Source organism: Leuresthes tenuis, unplaced genomic scaffold (genome assembly GCF_036924035.1).
Source record: "Leuresthes tenuis unplaced genomic scaffold, fLeuTen1.0.hap1 SCAF_3, whole genome shotgun sequence".
Classification (NCBI taxonomy): Eukaryota; Metazoa; Chordata; class Actinopteri; order Atheriniformes; family Atherinopsidae; genus Leuresthes; species Leuresthes tenuis.
This window is the reverse complement of record NW_027325357.1, coordinates 18,406,476-18,426,656: the sequence shown is the minus strand read 5'-3', so window position 1 is coordinate 18,426,656 and position 20,181 is coordinate 18,406,476. Positions and strand designations below refer to the sequence as shown.

Below are 20,181 nucleotides of genomic sequence, written 5' to 3'. Positions count from 1 at the left end.
GAGAAACCGTTCATAAAACTAACAGAAAGAACCCAGTTATCTATTGATTCTCACGGTTTTAGTGGTTGTCTAGGTTTTTTTTATGAAAGGGAGAAAAATAGTAGTCTGTTTTTATAGTTTCAGATCAGCATGAGTGTGGGTCCTTACAGACCCGCATAACTTCTTCATAGCTGAGCCAAAGAACCACTATTTGCTGCTGTTATGCACTTTTCCCTGCTATAGTGATGAGATGGAAAATTTAGGTCAGTCATTATCTTTGTACATGCAGGTTACTTCTCTTTGCTGACATTAAATCCTTTTAGATGCTCAATTCTACCACATCTCCACTTAGTTTTGTAGAACTCTTTTAAAGATGTGATGCAAACATTTGTTTTGTTTCATTTGGGGAAGTTAAGCTCTGAGGTGGAGATGAAATTGTTAGCCAGAATGAGCTTTGGTGTAGTTGGCTGTGCATGATTTATGAGAGAATTCACTTTAAAATAGTCACAAAGCACTATGATGAGCTCGTAACTTTAATTCTAACGATCTAAAGATACTGTAATAAATCAGATTATCTGGCCTTAAAGTGAACGTTTTAGATCAGATCAGGACAGAAGAGGTTTGATAAATGTCCCAGAATCTAATCAATAGCTCCTTTTAGTCTGATTAAAAATGTTTGTTGACCTGAATGTAAAGAATTTCACAATTAACATGTCCCAAAAAACAAAAAAAAGATGAAAACATGTTTAGACCAATGACCTTTCTTCACTGTGTGTGTTATGCGACTTCTCCAGTTGACATTTATGTGAAGTAGATTTTTGCTCCTGTGCCTTTGGCTTTACGTCTTTCTTTGTGAACATTTGCAAGTCTTTGTAAAAAACTTAATGCTGTGTGAATTTCTTTTTTTTTGGTCCCATCTTTGATTACACCGAGAACCCGTTATTAGTCAACATCTGGCCTGAAGTAGTTGTTGTTCTTGACTTTAGGTTCATAGTCACACCGGTTGAAGGTTTTCTCTCTCAAATAATTTATGCACAAAAGATCAAAGTTCTATTAATTGGGGAGCAAATTTACTGCTTATCTGTGTAATACAGCGAACAGTAATGCGTTTTTAAACCTGATGCATGTGGTACCAAAGCAGTTCGTTCCAAATAAAAACATCTACTTCAGTTCATGTTCTTATTCTGAAAGTTACCCCCAGCTTGGTGACGTTTCTCCTTTGGAGCACTTTTTGTTCCCTGGGATTTTGCTGACCTTAACCAACCCACTCTTGTCTAATATTGCTACAAATAACTGCAGAGCATTTTTAAATGTATCATATATAATTATACATTTGCGTAATTTGATCTTAAACTACTGTAAATTTTGTACTGTGTCTATTCCAAATAAAAATACTTGACCAGCTTGTCTTTCCCACATCTACATAACAGATTCATAAGCTTCACCCATTAAGGTTTTGTAAAGTTTCTTTTATTTCCTTTTTCAGGTGTACAGCATCTTCATATTCTGCTTTACATGGGCTTTGGAGGAGCTCTCGGGGCACCAGCCTATAAGAATGGAAGAAAGAAAAAAAAAACACGTAAATCAGTACATCCATCTCATTGCAGACATCTGCACTTATATGCATGATCATATAAAGCAAGCCATCTTTAAGTCTTTATTTGCATTTGTTCCTGCTATGGCCAGTAAACTATCAAATGCACAAATAACGTGCAGTATTTAAAGGACTTTGTAGAGCTACTCTGACAAGATGTGATTGCCAACTGTCTGTTTCGGACAATACTCACAGCCGGCCTGAATCTGGGTGGTGGGGTGCGGTCCTTCCTGGCCTCGCGGGAGCGGTTCCTCACCACCTTACTGTGGATGGCACAGCTGACACAGTAGTGCAGCTTCACGTAGAGCTTGGGAAGAGCATAGGCTGCAGAGTGGAGAAGCAGGCAGATGAGAACAAAATACAAAAGATGCAGAGACAAATTATCCATAATGGAGGATAGAACAGTCACTTGGGCCTCTAAAATTCAGTCAGAAGCATCTTAATATTAAGTACCAGGTAGTCATGATGGATAATTAATATTCTTAGTCAGTATGAAGGCCTCATTTGCCAGACATGAGCTACTACAGCGTTGAAGTAATTTGGCAAACATGAGGTTTAGTCATTTGTGTCAATTTCCTTTTTGGGCCATCTTCGTAATTTCAGGCTATTGCAGAGATTAAACTTGTACAGTAAACATTCAAACACTATCCCATGTCACCATAAGTCCACTAAGATTAGACATTAGCAAGAAAATCCACTCACAGTCAAAGACGCTGGCCTCTGAGATGTCTCTCACAGCCGCTGCCTCCACAATGTTCCTGATGACAAACTTCTTGATAGCCTTGTCCTTGGGAACACAACGGGCACAGTTAGTGCAGCGGATGGGCTGCACATGCCCACGGCCCTTCTTGGCACGACCGTTATTTCTCCTCTTCTTAGTCTGCAAAAAACAGTGGCCGAAGTTAGAGAAAGATGCATCAAAGCCCAACAATTGCAGGTGGTATCGTGCTGCAATATTTTTTAACTGCCACAGGAGTAACATCTGTCCCAATCAAGTCTACTTAAAGTATATTCAGCTAACCTATGTTCTTGGCCAGCTGCAGGTGTTTAGAAAACTGTACCTACATTTATTTACACTGGTAAGATACGGTTTACAATATGTGATGTTCAGTGACGGATGTGCATTGAGCTGTCCTTTAAACCTTACCCAATGGTTTCAATTACAGTACATAGGCCAGAAGAACATTTAGCTTTAAATAATTTAACAACAGTATTCAAAAGGCGATATGTCAGTATTTTAAGAAAAATAACAAAATCATCGACACTTGTTATACCTTTAAGGTCTCTGATACAGTAAATTGATTACCAAAAAACCCTAACAAATTGTACGTTCAACTCCATTAGCAGCCGATGACGATGTGCGTGGTACCACTGCCGTGTCTCGAGTCTAAAGCCATATCAAAGCATATGTAAAGCTACGTACCTAATCTCTTGTTGGGTTTTAGTTTTTAAATTAAAATAATCACGACATACGCATAACCGTTCAATGTCTCCCCGCACGTTAGCAGCGACATTATCCTAAGCTAGCTCACGGAACACATGCATGAAATGGCTAGCATGCTAACAGTTAGCCTATAGGCCCAAGTTCATTTTCCGACAATTCAGATAGAATTTAAAATGTGCTCTCTACGCTGTTTTTAAGTTGCGTCTTTATCACACCAAAAATAATACACACTGTGTCTCAGTATTCGAGTAAAATATCAATTTATTCTGTTTTCGCTGTTCGGCCGCCACTGACACACACTCACCATGTTGCACGGGAAGCTGGAAAGAGGACCGGAAGAGGTTGTACGACGAGAAGAAACGCAGTCCGCTCCGCCCTCTGAATGTTTTCATCACGTCGAAGAGGCTCGTAAATGAGTTGTTTCGATTCTCAAATTTCTAATGTAGTCTATACGCTTAATTGGGAATAAAAACAATTACAAGATTATTTTTCTTTGAAACAACAACAAAAACGGCATCATCTCGCGGAGTGATATGTGTTTACACAGAGCTTTAGGAGTCAGCGATGTTTTACAATTATCTAAGAAACGCACTGACAGCTTTGAGCCCCATCATTTGCAAAGCTCTTGATCCCTTCATCACGCTTTTTTTTTTGGTAATTATCAGAGCTCCTTTTCTCATAACATCCATGATTATTCTGCTCTAGCATGCCTTTATCACGCTAGAAACAGACAGAGACGTTATCTCTAAGAACATATCTGTATTTTTATACAATTTTTTATACAATAAAAACAAAACATAAAAAACAGACAGTGAAATATTGTTTGAACTATCAATGAGGCATTGCGAAAACTGCGAAAAAATTTAAATAATTTTGCAATAACATCCTGTCCAATATGTTTAGAGCATCTTTTTTTGCTCAGGGTAAGAGTTTGGTAATAGGCGAAGCTCTATATTTCTTCTACTCTTGAGCTGTTTAATTATACTTGTTTCAAAGAACTAGCAGCAGTATTGTAATATTTGCTTCCAATTAGGATGTGCAAATTTATTAGGGTTGAGGCATCAATGAGTTAGTTTCAAGAAAGGAAATAACAGACTGTACTTCTTGAGGAAACGTGGGTCCTTCGGTGTCTGCACCAAGATGTTGCTTAGTCTGTGGTGGAGGGTTCAGTCTGCTCTGCAGCCATCTGTTTTGGCAGCAACATTACAGCTTGTAACTCAAGAAACTGAGAAAGGAATCCTGTGCAACACAATGGACAATACTGTCCAACCTTTACAACACAATGGGATGGCACAACAGACTGTGTTCATTCAGAGGCCTCTTCGGCTCAGCTTCAACAGATAACAGTCCAGGAGCTCTTCACGAATTAATTTAATTTTTATTTCACTTCGTTCACACTATGTACAGAATAAGATGTGCCTGGATGCTGATGTGAGATTTGCTTCTTCGCATTTACTTTTGGTATTAATGAAATCATCTTCTCATTGTTTTTCTGAGCCCAACAGTCAGTTACATGCAGCTTTTGTTCAGTGTGTTAGAATTCGCTGAAAGCTCTAGACTTTGATGTCATTTCAGATTGTAGGGCAAATGTTTTTTTCACATCATAAAGACTGCGTTTACCTTTGCTTCAGATCCAGTAATACTCTGATCCCAATTCCTTCTGTGTTTGTGCACCTCTCATGGTATTCTCATAATAATTTACTCAGATATAGTTCACATGATAATTTGAGGTGTAAATTAAGTAATGCTGTTATTCCACAGTTGTTCTTTCTGGATACTGACTGTCAAATACAACAGACCTTAAGTGCAAACTCTGCAATGCAAGTTAATGAATCTATGAAGTCTTAGCTCCTAACATTGATCCAGGACCACAGGTTGATACTAGTACAGCATACACTCTGAACACCGGACTAAGCTTACAAAATAACTGTTTTCTCCTTTTTCAAAAACACCCAAAGACTTATAAAAGCATGCGCAGCAATTAAATCAACATAAAGAACAGAGTCATTTAAAAAAATTTATTTAAATAATTATGTGCCTCGTTCTCATTTCTTCTTGCTCTTCTTATCTTTAGATTTCTTTTTGCTGGGCTTCTGTGCATTGGCTTTTTTGTAAAGGTAGAGTCCCACCAAGCCGAGCAGAGTGGGAACCAAGGCCAAACACACGAGGGGGAGCACATCGTTGACCATTTTCTGCCACTGCGTCTGCTGTGATAAAGAAATCACCTCCACCTCGAACTCAAGAGTGGCATCACCTGGGACAGACCGAGGACACAGTGATTGTTTTGCGAGGTAGTTCAATTATATGTGCAACATGAGGTGAAATGTGTTCAGTAAGTAAAGCCTATATATAATAATACCTGGGTGGAAGAATTTACATTTGTTATTTAGCCTAGTTTATGAAGGCGTTTTCTAAAAAAAGTGTCATTCATCTACACATAAGTTATGTCTAACTAAACAGATGTAGGAAATATTAAAATATCCCAAAATATATATATATAATAACAATATTTAGTAAACAGAAGGTTTGTAATTAAATGTTTCTTGCTGTAATCAATGCACAAAAAAGGTAAATAGTTGTAGGATTGAAAAAGGGTAAATTAGATTTAACACTAGTTGTATTTTTAAAAAAAACATGTATTATAAAGATGGATATTGACATAATATTACACATGATGTTGGTCTTAGCAGTAACACACAGAATTGTGTTATAGTATCTGTGTAATTAAGCAGTTTTTCACATATTTATTCAACTGATGTCCCTCACAGCATGCTCTGATTTGTGCATGTGTGTTGTGTACCTGGAATTGTAGGAGGGTAACCTTTTTTTCCATATGCAAGGTGAGACGGGATAGTGGCTTTGATTTTTTGCCTGTATGAAAAAAAAAAAAAAAACTTACACACTGACGAAGGATTTTTTTTTACATTTCATCAAAACGAAACTGCATGCTTGTATATCAGTTGCCAAGCTCTTTCATCGCAGTGGGCCTTTTCTTTTTCAACTTACCCTTCGCACACGCCCACCAAGCTTTGCTCCAGACCTGATGAGAAAGTCACACAGAGACAAGTTTTCACAGGTGTCACAAAGTTTCCCAAAACACAGATTGCACAAACTTGCTAACTTACCGGGAATAACTGTCCTCTTTCCCAGCTCGACAACAAGTGGATCCCGGGATAGCGATGTGTCGATCACCTTTCCATCCATCAGTTTACCCTGTTCAGGAAACCATTCAACAAGAGGTTGTCATAAATGTACTTTCCAGTCACATGAAAACAAATTATTTTAGGAAAGAAGACAATAATAAATAAAGAAATATATATTTTTTTCAATGCATTTATTACACAAATTTAACAAAAATGTCAGTGAGCTTGAGAGGTGTTGCTAAGCAAACGTAGTTATTTTTGGGTAAAACTAAGACAACCTCATATATATGTTTCCATTTATTGTGATAAGCTACACTGACCAACTGCTGACTTCAGTTTCATGTTTAACTGAAATGAATTTATTAAAATAGTAACGCTGACATCTGATAATATAAGCCTCAGCGCTCAAAGCAACTCATCCAGAGCTGTGCTCTTAAAAATTTCTCATTCAGCAGAAATAGTTACCTCATTGATGTTGATGTTTGTTTGTATTCACAAAAAGTTTATCTGCAAACAGTTAATTATTTACAAGAAAGCACTCAGAGCGTAGTTCAACCCTTACTGGACCCTTGAATTATTTTTTTATTACAGGGGAGTTACACTTCTTTGGGGATTTCCAAAAAGACTTCTGACTCAATGAATTTTCAGCTGTATTTCCCATCAAGAAAAGGAATTCAAAGAAGCTCCATTTTTAATATTCAAAAATATTTTTTTTTTAAAAAGAAAGAAAAACTCTTTAAAAAATTCTCTGGATTTTACAGAAATGTTCAGCTGTGCTGACTCTAACAGTTAACAGTAGCACAAGGAACAACCTAGTGTTAACTGTTCAAATGTTCCTCAATGAGACATTATACATTTTGTTGAGCCACAGCCTCAGGTCACACATACTAATCTCCACTCTGATCAGTATATGAGGACTCACTATGAGAGCTGACAACTTCAGCCACTGGCTGTGTTGCTGCCCCACTGACAGAGCTGACAGCGCTGTAACTGCTGACGTGTTGCACCGCCCCATTACTCCATAGTAAAAACAGGCTCGATCGGACTCCACATAAAGCCACATCAACCGTGCAAACACACACTGAACCGCAATCTGTCCACCAGAAACCCTCTCAATCAGCGGCTGAGCCTTTTCATTATTCACATCGAACCGCTGTGCGGAGATGCAGCGGGCTCCACATGGTTCATGCAGACGGTGCCACATAGACAACAACTGCGCTCGTCATCAGCTGGGCAGCTCCCTGCCTTTGTTTGTAAAAAAAAAAAGTAAATAAAAATCCCCCCACACACATGAGACTGGATCGTATTATGTCAATATCAGATGGACTGAGAGTGACTCTGACTCACCGTGTAGTGGATTTGCAGCGTGTCTCCCAGGCTGGAGAATACGGAGCAAGTTTCAGGCTTCACCTAAAGTCAAGAGTTCACAACTCTGAAGCAGTTATCTTTCACTTAGTGTTACATTACACAGGCTTTGTTGCTGCGATGTGACTGTGGTACAGTATGCGTCCAACTCACCAATGTCTCCACCTGCAGCTCCTCCGCTGTATTTTCGTCTACCTGCGCGAGTCCACGCGTGAAAGCTGCGAGCAGGAGTAGAAAAACGCGTGCCTCCATTGTGAACTTCTGGGAAAGAGCTCCCATCCAGTAATGTCCGTGTAGGCTTCTCCTACAGAAAGCAGAACGCACACCGAAAGAGCCGATCGAGCTGCGTCGTCCGTCGACCCCTGCGTCCAATATGGCTCAGCAGCAGGTTTTGCTGATGTGTTGTTATACTGTAGCGATAAGGACTAGCAGTCCGTGGACGTTGTCCCAACACCTGGGTTTCAGTGAAGAGCCCGCCTCAAACATTCCGCCAGCAGCATCCCATCAGCTGCCGTGGGTGGGGAGCGGAAGCGGAGCTGTGCAGAGGCGCTGGGGGGCGGTGCTGTGCTCCGGCTCTGCTGCTCCAGCTCCAGCATGCAGACACCCCCCGATACATGCTGCTGCAGAGATGCCACGTCGCTGGTAGTGTCTCTCTTGCCCCCTGATCAGGACTGCAGAAGTGTCATCATGATTGTATTTAAAGATGAACAAACGCTCTGCTTTTTGTTTTTAAAAAGAAAAATGGGAAAGGAGGTTGGATTATATGATGGTGAAATGGTCTCTTTGTAAACGCTGGATATTTGTGTACTTAGACTACACTTATTGGACAAGTTTTCTTTACACATGCTCCACCTCTACATTAACTTTCATAAGATGTCGTGCCCCAGAGATGATTGTGCAAAGAAGAATGTTGCACAAAACATAATGGATAATACCTGCATGCAACATAGTCATTGAGCAACAGTGTCTTCAGTCTGAAGCTTCTTCAGCTCTGCTGCAATAAAGACCAATACAGGAAGTCAGTCCTACTTTCAGTAACAGCTAGCACAGTCACTCTTGACTTTTTTATTCTCCTTATGATGGCTATATATTTTTATTTGTTCTACAGCAATATTTTCCCTTTGGGGATGAATAAAGCAGTTTTGAACTGAATGAAAACCAACCAGCTGGACAGAGAGACGAGCAAATGGTAGTATTTCATAATCTTAAACCCCCCCCCCAAGACCAATATGTAACAATCAAGTCATCACATTTTACATTATCTTCAGCTTCTGTAGTGCTTACATGGTGCAGTTTCTTAAATACATTGTAACTCTCTAAGCTCTCACGAAAGTCTAGCTCAAAACCAAAATGGAAATGTGTATCAGATATCCATAGATGCTGATCAGTTACATTCAACAACATAATTATGACAGGCTTAGAAAACTGCTGGTGAATTTAAGGCCCATTTCCTTCACCCGTGACTCACTGTCACGACTTGTTCTTATTCAAGCGTATGAGCGCTCTTGTCAAGCGGAAACCCTCAGTATTTTGTTACAGGGTCACAAAATGTTAGTAAGACAGCCTTTAAGACGAACCAATATCACTTAAAGCCAGTGTGAGTTTAGCAAATGTAATGCTTCCGTTAAACACAAAACAACTTGAGCAAGAACACCAGGATTGTATTGCTTAATTGCACACACAGCCCCCTCCATTCCTGCAAGATCTGGTCAGAAATAGCTTAGTGTCAGAGTCACACAAGCCAAATTGCTAAATTCCATTCCATTTTTCCAGAATCCCAAACCTATGGGAGGAATTAATCAAGGAATTAAGGACGTGTTTGCTAAAGGAGTCAGTTTGTTTTACCGCATTGGTTTTGTTTTTCCAACTGCTCCCAGTAAGGCTGCTAAAAAAAACCTGTATTAAGAACTTGTATTTTTCCCAATAATTGTTTTCCCCAGTGGAATATTGTGGAAAGATCATCAATACAGGCTGCAGAATCTGTGTAACATGCTCATGTGTCAAACATAAGAGAGCTTGTCACGTTTAGCATTAAGTTCTGGTGCTAACTAAAACCAATATCTGCATCCTGTTTTTCAAGCCAAATGGCATGATAGGTTGAAGGACCATGTTCCTCCATGTATTCACATCATATTGCATATTTATTTCATTTAAAATTTCTCCTCAGGGATTAATATAGTATTATTTGATTTAATGTAATGTCAAGCAAGAGCCTTAATAATGATCAGTGCTGTGATTTACCAAAGCTAATGTGTGTGTTTAATAGAAACCAACAAGATTAATGAATTAACAGATCATTCAATTACTTGTTTTTTTTATCAAAACATGTGTCTGAGTCAGCAAGCTGTCTGAAAACACTCATAGTGCACCAATGAGATAGAAACTGATGACTCATTGGTGTGCAAACGGAAGACAAAGTCTGCTTCGTCCCTCAGATCACAGAGCAAGATAAATGTAAAAGCAATCATCTCTTCCCACCAACTCATTCAGTGTTTGCAACTAAATACGGCTTGGTAATAGACTGGTAAAACAGCTGGTAAAAACAACCCAGTATGATCTGATCTGCCATTATGAGTCATAGATATGTTTAATCATAAAAAAAAAAATCTAGTTACACTACACAGAACAGCCCAACCCTTTTAAGCAGCATTTCATAATTATGTTCTCATTATGCTTGTTTGTGGAATTAGTCTCTTGCAACAGATACTTTACTTTGTTCCCTACCTGTGGATTGAAATGTTGCACAAGAGTTAAGTGCTGGTAACCACTTAATCAGTTCCTGAACGCTCAACAACCTCACTCATACAAGAGGAACATTATATAACAAGAGCTCAGTAACAATTAGATTTATTACATTTAGAAAAGTATTTAGCTTATGATTTAGAAATAAGTCTGAACTTTTTACCATCCTGCTCATCCCCCTGCATTTAAAGTGTTACTACAGCAAAAGTAAGCAAGTTTGATGAGGCTACTGTTATAGACATACAAGAAGAAAAAGCACTAATGCAGGAAAATGACATCTCTGACCTTCATAATGTTACACAGAATCATATATTACTGAATTATTATTACTAATGCATTGATATTAAAGCTGTATTTTACTCCTGTAAGTGAGAAGATAAAAATTGACTTATTAGGATGCAATGCATAGTGTAGAAATTCTGAAAATAGTCTTAAAGTGACAGCATCACAATGCTTACAGTTCAGACTGCCATATGCTCAAAAATTATCAAGAGGAAAAACACCCAGTTTACACATTTTGCTGTGACCATATTGATCTATTGTTGCGTGAAAAATTACTATTTTCTCGTTGATTTTTGGTCAGTCAACCCAGAATTTCAGTAAAAATCTTTACTCGTTCAGTAAAAGTGGAAGATAAATATCCCGATTTGTCTCTTAGAAGCATTATGAGTGAAAAAGCACTTAGACTGGTCAGCAGTTGTATTATGACCAAATGCCTATCGCTGCATAAAATTGAACTGACTTCACTCTGGGACTTATTTGTATTATGGTTCATGTTTATATGGCCTGTGTTGTAGCAAGAAAAAAAAAACTGCTGATGAGTTATTTGTTCTCATGAGTAAAATGTAAGTCTAAATTTTGTAGGACACAGCCTATAGTCTTATATAACCTTGAATTCCTGACCTGTAAAGAGACCCATAATCTAAGTTAAACATCTTTGTTGGAACTACTGCCACTGGTGGGATCTGACCATCTGGACGAGTACTAGAAGAGCGTGGGAGGACAGCGGATACAGTAAGCCTTTGCAGCAGACATGCTGACTGGTGATAACAGGAAAAGCACAGGTGTAATTATTAATACTGATTATATCTCTGTTCCTCTATTTTCCCTATAGCCAACAGGCACCATACAAAGACCCTGTAACTAAAAAAAAAAAAAGAAAGCTAATTATAATCTATAGAGCTCATTAACTGAGAAAAAGTCAATGGCAGCTGTTAACTCAATGGGCAATTACAGTTCAAATCAATCCAACAAATAAGTGGGATATGGATAGCTGGATAGCGTAGTGGTATGATTGCTACCTTTCATGTGGGAGATCTGGGTTAAAATCCCCTGCATGAAAGGTACTGTCTCCAGTAGGGGTCCTTAGGCAAGACCCCCTTACCCTACATGCTTACCTGTAAGTCGCTTTGGATAAAAGCGTCTGCTAAATGCATAAACATAAACATATGTGACAGAGCACCAAAATATTCAATAAGAAACCGGGATTAACAGAAATCACGGGTCAAACGTTTAAATAAGATTACCCAACCATCAGTATAGTGTCTATTTGACTTTTTACAATGTTGGATATAAAATTGTGATGTCATGAAGGAAAACAGAGCTATGGTGAAACTGACCAAACAACGGCCATGAGTGTGGTAAACTGTAAACAAACCAAACACAACCACAAACACAGACTGCGTAATACGAAACAGGTTACGCATTCTTCAAAAGAATCTGGCAACTATTAGTTAAGTTCTATCAACTAACGCGATATTTCGCCTACTGCCGAGTTGTTGGCCCTGAAAGTCTCGTGAGATTCAGTAGAGGACCGCTCAGAAAAGGTAAGTGAGGGCTCTGACTTCACCATCAACGGTATACACATCAGGTAGGTCCCACCAGGTGATAAAACAATAGTGGGATAGACGTTCACCCCGTGGTGCTTGTGTGGACACGCTGTTGGCCGGGCTGGAGCAGCGACAGGCGGCTCGCAGTAAGCAGGATGTCCGCTGAGGGGATGAGCGGACGGATGAATGGGTGGATCAGGACAGTTCAGACGCTAGCAGCCGTCACGTTTAATCGATTCTGCGTATGAAGCGTAAATCGAGACTGTCAAATGAGATTTATATCGATAAGATAGGGAATAAATTGTTTGGCATGTGTGCTGAAATGAGGTGGAGCTCAGGCGGATGGATTTTGGATGGGCCGTTATTGACGGCCGGATGTCTGTGAAACGTTATCTAACGTAGCATCCCAGGCTAACCTGAGACACCGGAGCTGGGTTAAACGTTATCAGGCCCGGCTCCCTCATGATATCCAAATTCAGAGATGCCAAACCTGTGGTTAAACATATCTGTGAAAGGGGTAGAGCTGAGGAGAAGAGAGTCGATCTTCTTCAGCACCATGGACAGGGCTGCAGCCAGCCTCTTATGTGTATATATATAGGCAGAAATACTTATATTTCTATAATATTTATTCTATTATTTCACTCTTCTGAGTCTGTTTATTCTCTGCAGCAACAATCAGCTGTTTCTTTATCAATGAATTTACTCAGAAAGTATATGCACGCACAAATCACCCCGAAAATAACACATATACTTAATAATTCAGGATGTGGGATCAATGCGATTTCTCACATGTTTGGATTAACACTATTAATTATGTGATGTACTCATGATGTGTTTGTACATTCAGAGGACATATTTGGTTTAGGCTGGAACAGAATACCCCATGTTTAACACACAGATTGTGTTGAAACTGTTTGGGAAAAGAGATTATTTTTTAACCTCAGAAATAAATTCTACATCTCTGTTGTGTTGACAGTTGTGTGTTCGACACTCTGTGGAGAAGATGTAAGGTGTTGCATGTTGTTTAGCTCCACGTGCAAATTGTCAATCGTTTGAGATGTACTGTTGAGTGTAAAACACTGGGGAAATGCAGTCTTCTCTTTTACAACAGGAGGCATTGTGGTAAGGTCATGTTAAATGTGTTAAAGTCAAGCCTGGTAATGTAGGACATGTTGCATGTGCCCTAAAGGCTTGGCATTGTTGCAGTGAGAAAAAAAAGAGAGAGAAAAGGGTCTGAACAGATTGTGCTGTAGCCTGAAGTCATGGCACAGACACGTATCTCCATCACCCTCTCTGATGATGACTGTGGGTGCGTAACATAGCTCTGCACCTGTCATGCGGCGTGCATTTTCAGTCGAAGTGAGATAAGCTTTCAGTTTTAGAGAAGTGAGAGGGGGGCGTAAGCAGTAGCATTTTGGTGTATTGATAATTCTGCCTTCATCCCAACATATTGGTATTTTGGGTCATTATTGTAACACATATACAGGTATCATTGAACAGGTCTTTGTTCTGTTTCCTTTCAGCCCTCTTACTGCTGGACAACTGAGATTTTTCAGGAAGGCCTCCAGCACCAGGACCGCAGCCACAATACTGAAGTTTGATATCTTCTCCTGAATCATCATGGGGAACATTTTTGGGAATTTGCTGAAGAGTCTCATAGGAAAGAAAGAGATGAGGATTTTGATGGTGGGGCTCGATGCTGCAGGAAAAACAACAATTCTTTATAAGCTCAAACTGGGGGAAATAGTCACCACAATCCCAACAATTGGTGCGTCCTGGGTGTTTCACATTTATGCGTGCTTACATTGAATCTCTGTGCTCGTTTTACATGATGCATGACGTCTTTTCCTCTTTTCAGGGTTTAATGTGGAGACAGTGGAGTACAAGAACATCAGCTTCACTGTGTGGGATGTGGGTGGGCAGGACAAGATCCGTCCCCTCTGGAGGCACTACTTTCAAAACACGCAGGGTGAGCAGAGCTAATCAGACAGCAACACCAGCCTTGATGCCTTTCTTCCTTTTGAAAAAAAACATATGACAACATATCTGTTTCAGGTCTGATCTTTGTGGTGGACAGTAATGACAGAGAACGTGTGAATGAAGCACGAGAGGAGCTCATGAGGATGCTGGCCGAGGACGAGCTGAGAGATGCAGTGCTCCTTGTGTTCGCCAATAAACAGGCAAGAAACCATTACTGCTCTGCTTATCTAGACACTTGCACGGTGCACATGAATACATACAGTTACTGGCTTGCTGTAGGAGATGAGCCCCTCTAATTTAATGTCTGCTTCATAATTATTTATTTTTACAACTCAAATACAGTTGTAACTGGTTAAAAAGATGACCAGTGAATGATTTTTGTGATTGATGAAGAAAAAAGTCTACCCATCAGAATTAATATCTCACAGGACATTTTTTACTTTTTCAACATTCTTCAGTAAGCGAAGAATTGATTCAATCAAACAAATGAAACACATGTACAACTGATTTTTTTTTTTTTTAGCAATTTTAATAAGTTAAATACATATATCAGTCATATAAAAAAAGCTAGTCACACCTATGCACTATCATATCAGTTAAAGTTAGAATTAGTTGCCATGATTAGACACTCATTAGGGAGAGACGGGTGGAGCTTGACTCACTTAAAGACTCTTGACCTGCTCCTTCTCTTTACTGTTGAAGTGTGTGAAGCCATCATAAAAAGCCCTTCAGAAAAGGGTTATAGATTTTTCTTAAGAACATTTCTTAAAAACGTATATATTCTTTGACCTAAATAAATCACCTATAAAGGGATGTGGATTTTAAACCCCAAAGATAACCACCCAAAAATATGGCTCAAAATGAAGAATAGGAGGGTCAAATTTGAATCCCAGCAAAGAAATATCATCAGATTTAAGACAGATACATGGAAGAACACCTTCATTATGCCGCAAATTAATTAATTTAGTATAAAACAGTGGTCAAAAGCCTTCAAAAAGCTCTGAACCTGCTGAACAATTATGCAAAACACCCACAATAGGTAATTTGAGATAAGCTTTTGAGGCCAAGGCGATACTTGCTTTTCCACAGTGGAACATTACATCTACTGAGGTATTTGTTGAATAAATTATAAAAATGCAAATATTCGTTATGGGGTTGTTTAAGCATGTCACATTCATTCGTTGGCACAGAGTCAATTGTTTTCTTGATCATAAATGTTGCAAAAAGTCCTCCTCTGTGGACCTACTTTTTTAAACAAGTGTAAGTGGGTTAGTGTGGTTCAAGGGTTTCACTCTTCATTACTGATTAATCTGCAAGAATCTAATCCTAATGTATTGTTGGTTTTGTTTGACAATATCGAAACGCATGACAAGTATGAATATTAATGCTGTTTCCAGTAGTTTTGTTATATTCAACCATCAGGTCGAAACCCTAAAAGATGTTATGTTCCCTCTGACATTTGACAGGACTTACCGAACGCCATGAATGCTGCCGAGATCACAGACAAGTTGGGCCTACACTCCCTGCGTCACCGCAACTGGTACATCCAGGCCACCTGCGCCACCAGCGGCGATGGCCTCTATGAAGGTCTTGATTGGCTGGCCAATCAACTGAAGAACAAGAAATAAGAAAACTGGAAAAAAAAAAAGAAAAACTGGGCCGCACTCATTCAGCTTTCTCTCTCCTGTGGGGGTGGGGGTTCAGGTTAGGAACACTGGTTTTGATTAATGGGTGCAAAGCAAGATTCTGGGTGTGGGGGACATTTCAATTTTGCTCTGTTCTTGATAGTTTTCAGTGGTTCTTTGAAACACATCCTCATGTTCATATTCAACCACACACACTAACCTGTAAGCAGACACTTGCTTTTCCTCCGTCCACCTCTTGTCCTTAGGTGCCGTATGTTCGTCTCTAGGTGCTGTGAAGAATCACGTGTGACTCCACTTTGTCAGAAAGCAGTCAGATATCACTTTTATCTTTTGTAACAGCAAGTCATCCACGCAAAGAGCAGTCCTGCGTCAGTTGTGCTTTCTGTTTTTTGTTCATTTGTATTGTTTTTTTTCTTTAAGTTGTTGCTTGTTCCCTGTCCTGCCGGATAACAGAGCCATGTTCGAGAACAATCGCATCTCGCAGATTCATTCTACCATAACAGGTTGTAATTTATTGCTCTCCCTTCTCATGTGTGAGCAGTGCTGAGCACTCTGATGCTCAGATTTAGTGTGTGGGTGTGTGCGTGGACACCTTCTCCGTGTGTTTGTGCAAGCAGCCCGGGCAGCAATAATCATGAACGGTAACTCTCTGTAACTGCAAAAGAAACGTCCTCTTACTGCCACATTTTGGAAATCTTTTGATATCTGTGCTGTGTTTCTATTCCATGTGTGTGGCAACCCGGAGAGCCTAAGCCGCCCTTTTTGAATATTTAAAGCGCACAACACGCTCTCGATTGCCTAACCTGCATGCATCTTGCTGGCCTTGTTGCATACTTCTCCATCCTTAGAGCTGCATAGGTGTTAGTAGTTTTTTTTTTCTCTAACTGACCTTATCATTACAGTAGGATGCAAAAACATAAATTTCTGCATTGGGTGGCAGCATTTACTAACAACCATACCATTAAAGTTATTGTGAGAACAGTATATAGGTTGACGTGCACGTCAACTCAATACCTATCCAGCTGCTGCTTGTCTGCCTTTTTTGTGTGTCCAGACGAGGATTCAAACTGAATCTGGATGTTCTTGCTTGTGTGTTTTCATCTTGCAGAACGGGGGGTTGATTATGTCACTGATAATTGTGCTACTGAATGTGAAAATTGTGGATTAATCTATAAATGGCTGTAATTATATTTATTTGGCATACATATTCTGTCATTTTCAGTGCTGTGTGCTTAATTATGTGAAGGAAAGCAGGGTCAACAGATCATTATGTCGGTGATTTTACAGAAATCAGCATGTCCACAACTCACTTTTGAACAGCAGGCAAATGACTGTGACACAGTCAAATACCAACAGAACCCACAGAACCCACAGACTTATGTCAATAAAACTATATCCTTGTGCCATCATGGGTACGACTACTCATACACTAGCAACAGTACCACATATTGTACATCCACTCCCAACTTATCAGTCCATCTATCATATACAGCATTTATTATACGTTAAGTTGAAAATTTGATCTTTTGGTTTATGTGGCCTTACATTTAGATCGATTTACTCTCAGCTGGTTTGTTTCTGATTTTAAGTAACATGTATTTATCTATAAAAAGGTTTATTTCTCAATGCCCTCCAAAGGCCGGTTTTGCACCACACTGCACAATGATAAGGCAAACGTTTTGTTGTATAGTACCTTCTGTTTTGCCGGTATACTGGAATCATCGCTGGTGGTAGATTTCTTTGGTTTTCTTTGAGGTTTAAAAAAACTTTGATGTAGACTGTGTCTGTGAAACAATGAAAATCAGTGTGAAAAAACAAAACAAAAAAACATTTCTGATTATTCATGCTGTACCGTTATAGTTACACTAGTAGATTTTAAAAACAGTGAAGACCATGTTCCATTGCTGAATGCATGGACACATCTGTATGTGATGTAAGACAACAAGATCCTGCTGTATATCAAATAAAACCATTTTCTGTATGTCCTGTCTCTTCAGCTACAGTCACTGTTGCTGCTGAAATGAATGCACAGTAGTTCTTACGTTTATGACCTTCCACCAGTAGAGGGCAGTCTAAAGCAAGCATATCTATGCAGTGAATGTTGGTCACAGCAAGGACACTTTGAGACTGTTCAACATCATTCATGAATTTACTTTATTTTTTGTACACCTGAAATGGTTTGGTGCGACACTCTGTTTGTGGTATCAGTGACCACCTCTGTTTTAAAATTAATTACTAGACATTATGGGCCTTGAAACAACCCCATATGACACGATCATGTTGTCTGCAGCTGTGATCGGTGTAATTGCACAACACTACTCCTCCTACTTAAGACAACAACGTGTTCAATTCAGTTCGAACAAATAAGATGAATGCCTGTTGGTTCTTTGATCATAAAACAAAAAATCTCAAACAGCGCTTCATTAATTGTGAAGAGTTGATTATTCTGATGTATTGTGAGAACTCTAACAATATGGCTAAGAGAAGGGTTACTGTTTTTTTTTACTATTTTTACATAATAAGTTTTGAAAACCTAGGAGGACGATACAGCAGTATTGAAAAGCTTAAACAGTTGACTTTGATGACATCTTTGGTTCCTTACAAGCAGCTGTTGTCTCCAGCCATGCAGGCAACAACAGAGAAAAAAAACAAAATACAGAGGGTAGCCCTTTAACCAGGGCATTTTGGGCTGTTTGTGTGATTAGATGATCACTTTTCCTTGATTTTCAAAAGAAATGGAGCTTACCTTACCTCCACAAAAATTGGGTCAATTAGAAGGAATTGGAACCTTGCCTTCCAAACTAAATCAACCTTAAATTTGTCCACAAAAGGCTTTAAAGAGTCATCAGGTGACCAAAACATGATTTTGGAATTAATTGTAATTATGGAGAATTATTTTTTACATTTATTATAACTTGCTTACTGAGTAGGCTGACCAGTCTCTACCAGATAGACAATGACTATGGATTCTGGTTACAATGTCAAACTCTCCTCACATTTCCCTGAACTTCTTTTGATTTTGAGCAGGTTTCTATGGGAGCAAAGCGAATAAATACTTTTGGTAATGACTTGCTGTAAGTGGTCAAATATTAACTATTGGTTTGGAACAATCTTCTAAGTTATTAGGAAAAGAAGAAGGTGATTATTTCCAGTGAATCAGACATGCTTTCCTCTCTTTTGCACAATCATGTTTTGTCAGACCTGACCAGATAGAAAAACAGAAATAATGTGCACGTGTTTGCGTGCTTGTGTGCTTGTGTGAGACAGACTGGACATGCAGGGAGAACAAGTTTCCACAGAGCTGTTCAGCTTGCTTGTCCACTCTTATGGCAGAAAAGGCTTTTCTAAACCAACCAAGGTGGAAAGAAAACACTCAATGTCTCTTATCAGCATGTCAAGCTGGTTACTGGTCATGTTATACAATGCTGCTGTGCACAAGTTAGTCCCAAGTTCAGCTGTAAACTCATGCAGAACCAATGCAATGGTGCAGCAATAATATCATCTTACGTTTTAAGAACTTCAGCACCAAGGAGTGGAGGGGTCGAAGTCTCCCGGTTAAGACAGCAGACGTGAGAAATGTGCCAACATACCATGAGTGATACATGCAGGTAAACAGAAAGGAGGAAGCTTCTAAACCTGTTTCAGCCCTTGTTGTTGTTTTTCTGTTGCAGCCAACAACATTAGAGACTGCTTCTTTCTATGGTCAGTGTTTTCAGCTTATGCAAGGCACAAAGAAAGTCGCATGTCTGCTCTCATTGTAATGATCAAGCTACTTACACATCGAGAAACAATGAGGAAGAAAAATAAGGACTGAGCTTTTATTGACCTCTCCATTAATGTTCAGTCAGAGAAAACGAAGAGTCATCATCAGGTTTGTTTGCCTGAAAGGTGAACTATTAACATTCTTCACTGATTAAATATCAATCAAAGTTGTTCAAATGAGTTGGGATTCATCTAGGTGAATACAAAAATGTCAGCATTTCTGCAGTGATTTGTTCTCACGTTTCTGTTTTTGTTCATTTAACAAACACAAACTTAGCAGCGAAGACTCTGAGATCTGCAACGTGTTCTTACTCCGACAGTGCAGCCAGTGCTCCCATATATATTAATAGTTATTAACTGGTTTAAATATGTTATTAATGCATCCATTTTGTTTTATGTATGTATGTATGTATGTATGTATGTATGTATGTATGTATGTATGTATGTATGTATGTATGTATGTATGTATGTATGTATGTATGTATGTATGTATGTATGTATGTATGTATGTATGTATGTATGTATGAATGTATGTATGTATGTATGAATGTGCGTATGTACGTACGTATTGAAAATGTCGGGGAATATTGTTTAAAGAAGAAAAAAAACATGTTTAAATCTTCGCTTTTGAAATGTCCAGACTGTTTAGAATTTCAAAAGCTGTCAGAGGTTCGTAGTCTAATTGGCTGGGCGTTGT

At 39.1% G+C, this 20,181-nt stretch overlaps 3 protein-coding genes across 5 annotated transcripts; 1 reads left to right on the top strand and 2 right to left on the bottom strand.

Moving 5' to 3' along the window:
• Nucleotides 1–1,427: 1,427 nt before the first annotated feature.
• Nucleotides 1,428–3,404, bottom strand: LOC140303502 (small ribosomal subunit protein eS26). Its single transcript, XM_072382273.1, has 4 exons — nt 3,322–3,404; nt 2,276–2,453; nt 1,767–1,897; nt 1,428–1,526 (listed from the first exon to the last, which is right to left on the bottom strand). The coding sequence occupies exons 1-4, from the start codon at nt 3,322–3,324 to the stop codon at nt 1,491–1,493; spliced, it is 348 nt and encodes a 115-aa protein (XP_072238374.1). The 5' UTR covers nt 3,325–3,404; the 3' UTR covers nt 1,428–1,490.
• A 1,617-nt stretch (nt 3,405–5,021) lies between these two features.
• Nucleotides 5,022–8,030, bottom strand: fkbp11 (FKBP prolyl isomerase 11). Its single transcript, XM_072382269.1, has 6 exons — nt 7,679–8,030; nt 7,508–7,570; nt 6,143–6,230; nt 6,024–6,057; nt 5,818–5,888; nt 5,022–5,271 (listed from the first exon to the last, which is right to left on the bottom strand). The coding sequence occupies exons 1-6, from the start codon at nt 7,802–7,804 to the stop codon at nt 5,063–5,065; spliced, it is 591 nt and encodes a 196-aa protein (XP_072238370.1). The 5' UTR covers nt 7,805–8,030; the 3' UTR covers nt 5,022–5,062.
• Nucleotides 8,031–12,024: 3,994 nt separating this feature from the next.
• Nucleotides 12,025–17,703, top strand: LOC140303497 (ADP-ribosylation factor 3). 3 transcript variants are annotated; one of them, XM_072382265.1, is made up of 5 exons: nt 12,025–12,093; nt 13,620–13,864; nt 13,955–14,065; nt 14,152–14,276; nt 15,543–17,703. In XM_072382265.1, the coding sequence occupies exons 2-5, from the start codon at nt 13,717–13,719 to the stop codon at nt 15,702–15,704; spliced, it is 546 nt and encodes a 181-aa protein (XP_072238366.1). In that variant the 5' UTR covers nt 12,025–12,093; nt 13,620–13,716; the 3' UTR covers nt 15,705–17,703. The 3 variants fall into 3 exon arrangements, with proteins under 3 accessions (XP_072238366.1, XP_072238367.1, XP_072238368.1); XM_072382266.1 differs by having other exon boundaries at nt 12,088–12,137; XM_072382267.1 differs by lacking the exon at nt 12,025–12,093 and adding an exon at nt 12,156–12,242.
• Nucleotides 17,704–20,181: the final 2,478 nt, after the last annotated feature.

Bases quoted from the DNA above. Each gene is read 5' to 3' on its own strand.
- LOC140303497 (XM_072382265.1), top strand. From the start codon at position 13,717: ATGGGGAACATTTTTGGGAATTTGCTGAAGAGTCTCATAGGAAAGAAA. The intron at 13,865-13,954 runs GTGCGTCCTGGG...TCCTCTTTTCAG, and splicing joins CACCACAATCCCAACAATTG to GGTTTAATGTGGAGACAGTG. The intron at 14,066-14,151 runs GTGAGCAGAGCT...TATCTGTTTCAG, and splicing joins CTACTTTCAAAACACGCAGG to GTCTGATCTTTGTGGTGGAC.
- fkbp11 (XM_072382269.1), bottom strand. From the start codon at position 7,804: ATGGGAGCTCTTTCCCAGAAGTTCACAATGGAGGCACGCGTTTTTCTA. The intron at 6,058-6,142 runs GTAAGTTAGCAA...CTTTCTCATCAG, and splicing joins AAAGAGGACAGTTATTCCCG to GTCTGGAGCAAAGCTTGGTG. The intron at 5,272-5,817 runs GTACACAACACA...GGTCTGTCCCAG, and splicing joins TTACCCTCCTACAATTCCAG to GTGATGCCACTCTTGAGTTC.
- LOC140303502 (XM_072382273.1), bottom strand. The intron at 1,898-2,275 runs GTGAGTGGATTT...TCCACTCTGCAG, and splicing joins AGAGGCCAGCGTCTTTGACT to CCTATGCTCTTCCCAAGCTC. The intron at 1,527-1,766 runs GTGAGTATTGTC...CCATTCTTATAG, and splicing joins CACCCAGATTCAGGCCGGCT to GCTGGTGCCCCGAGAGCTCC.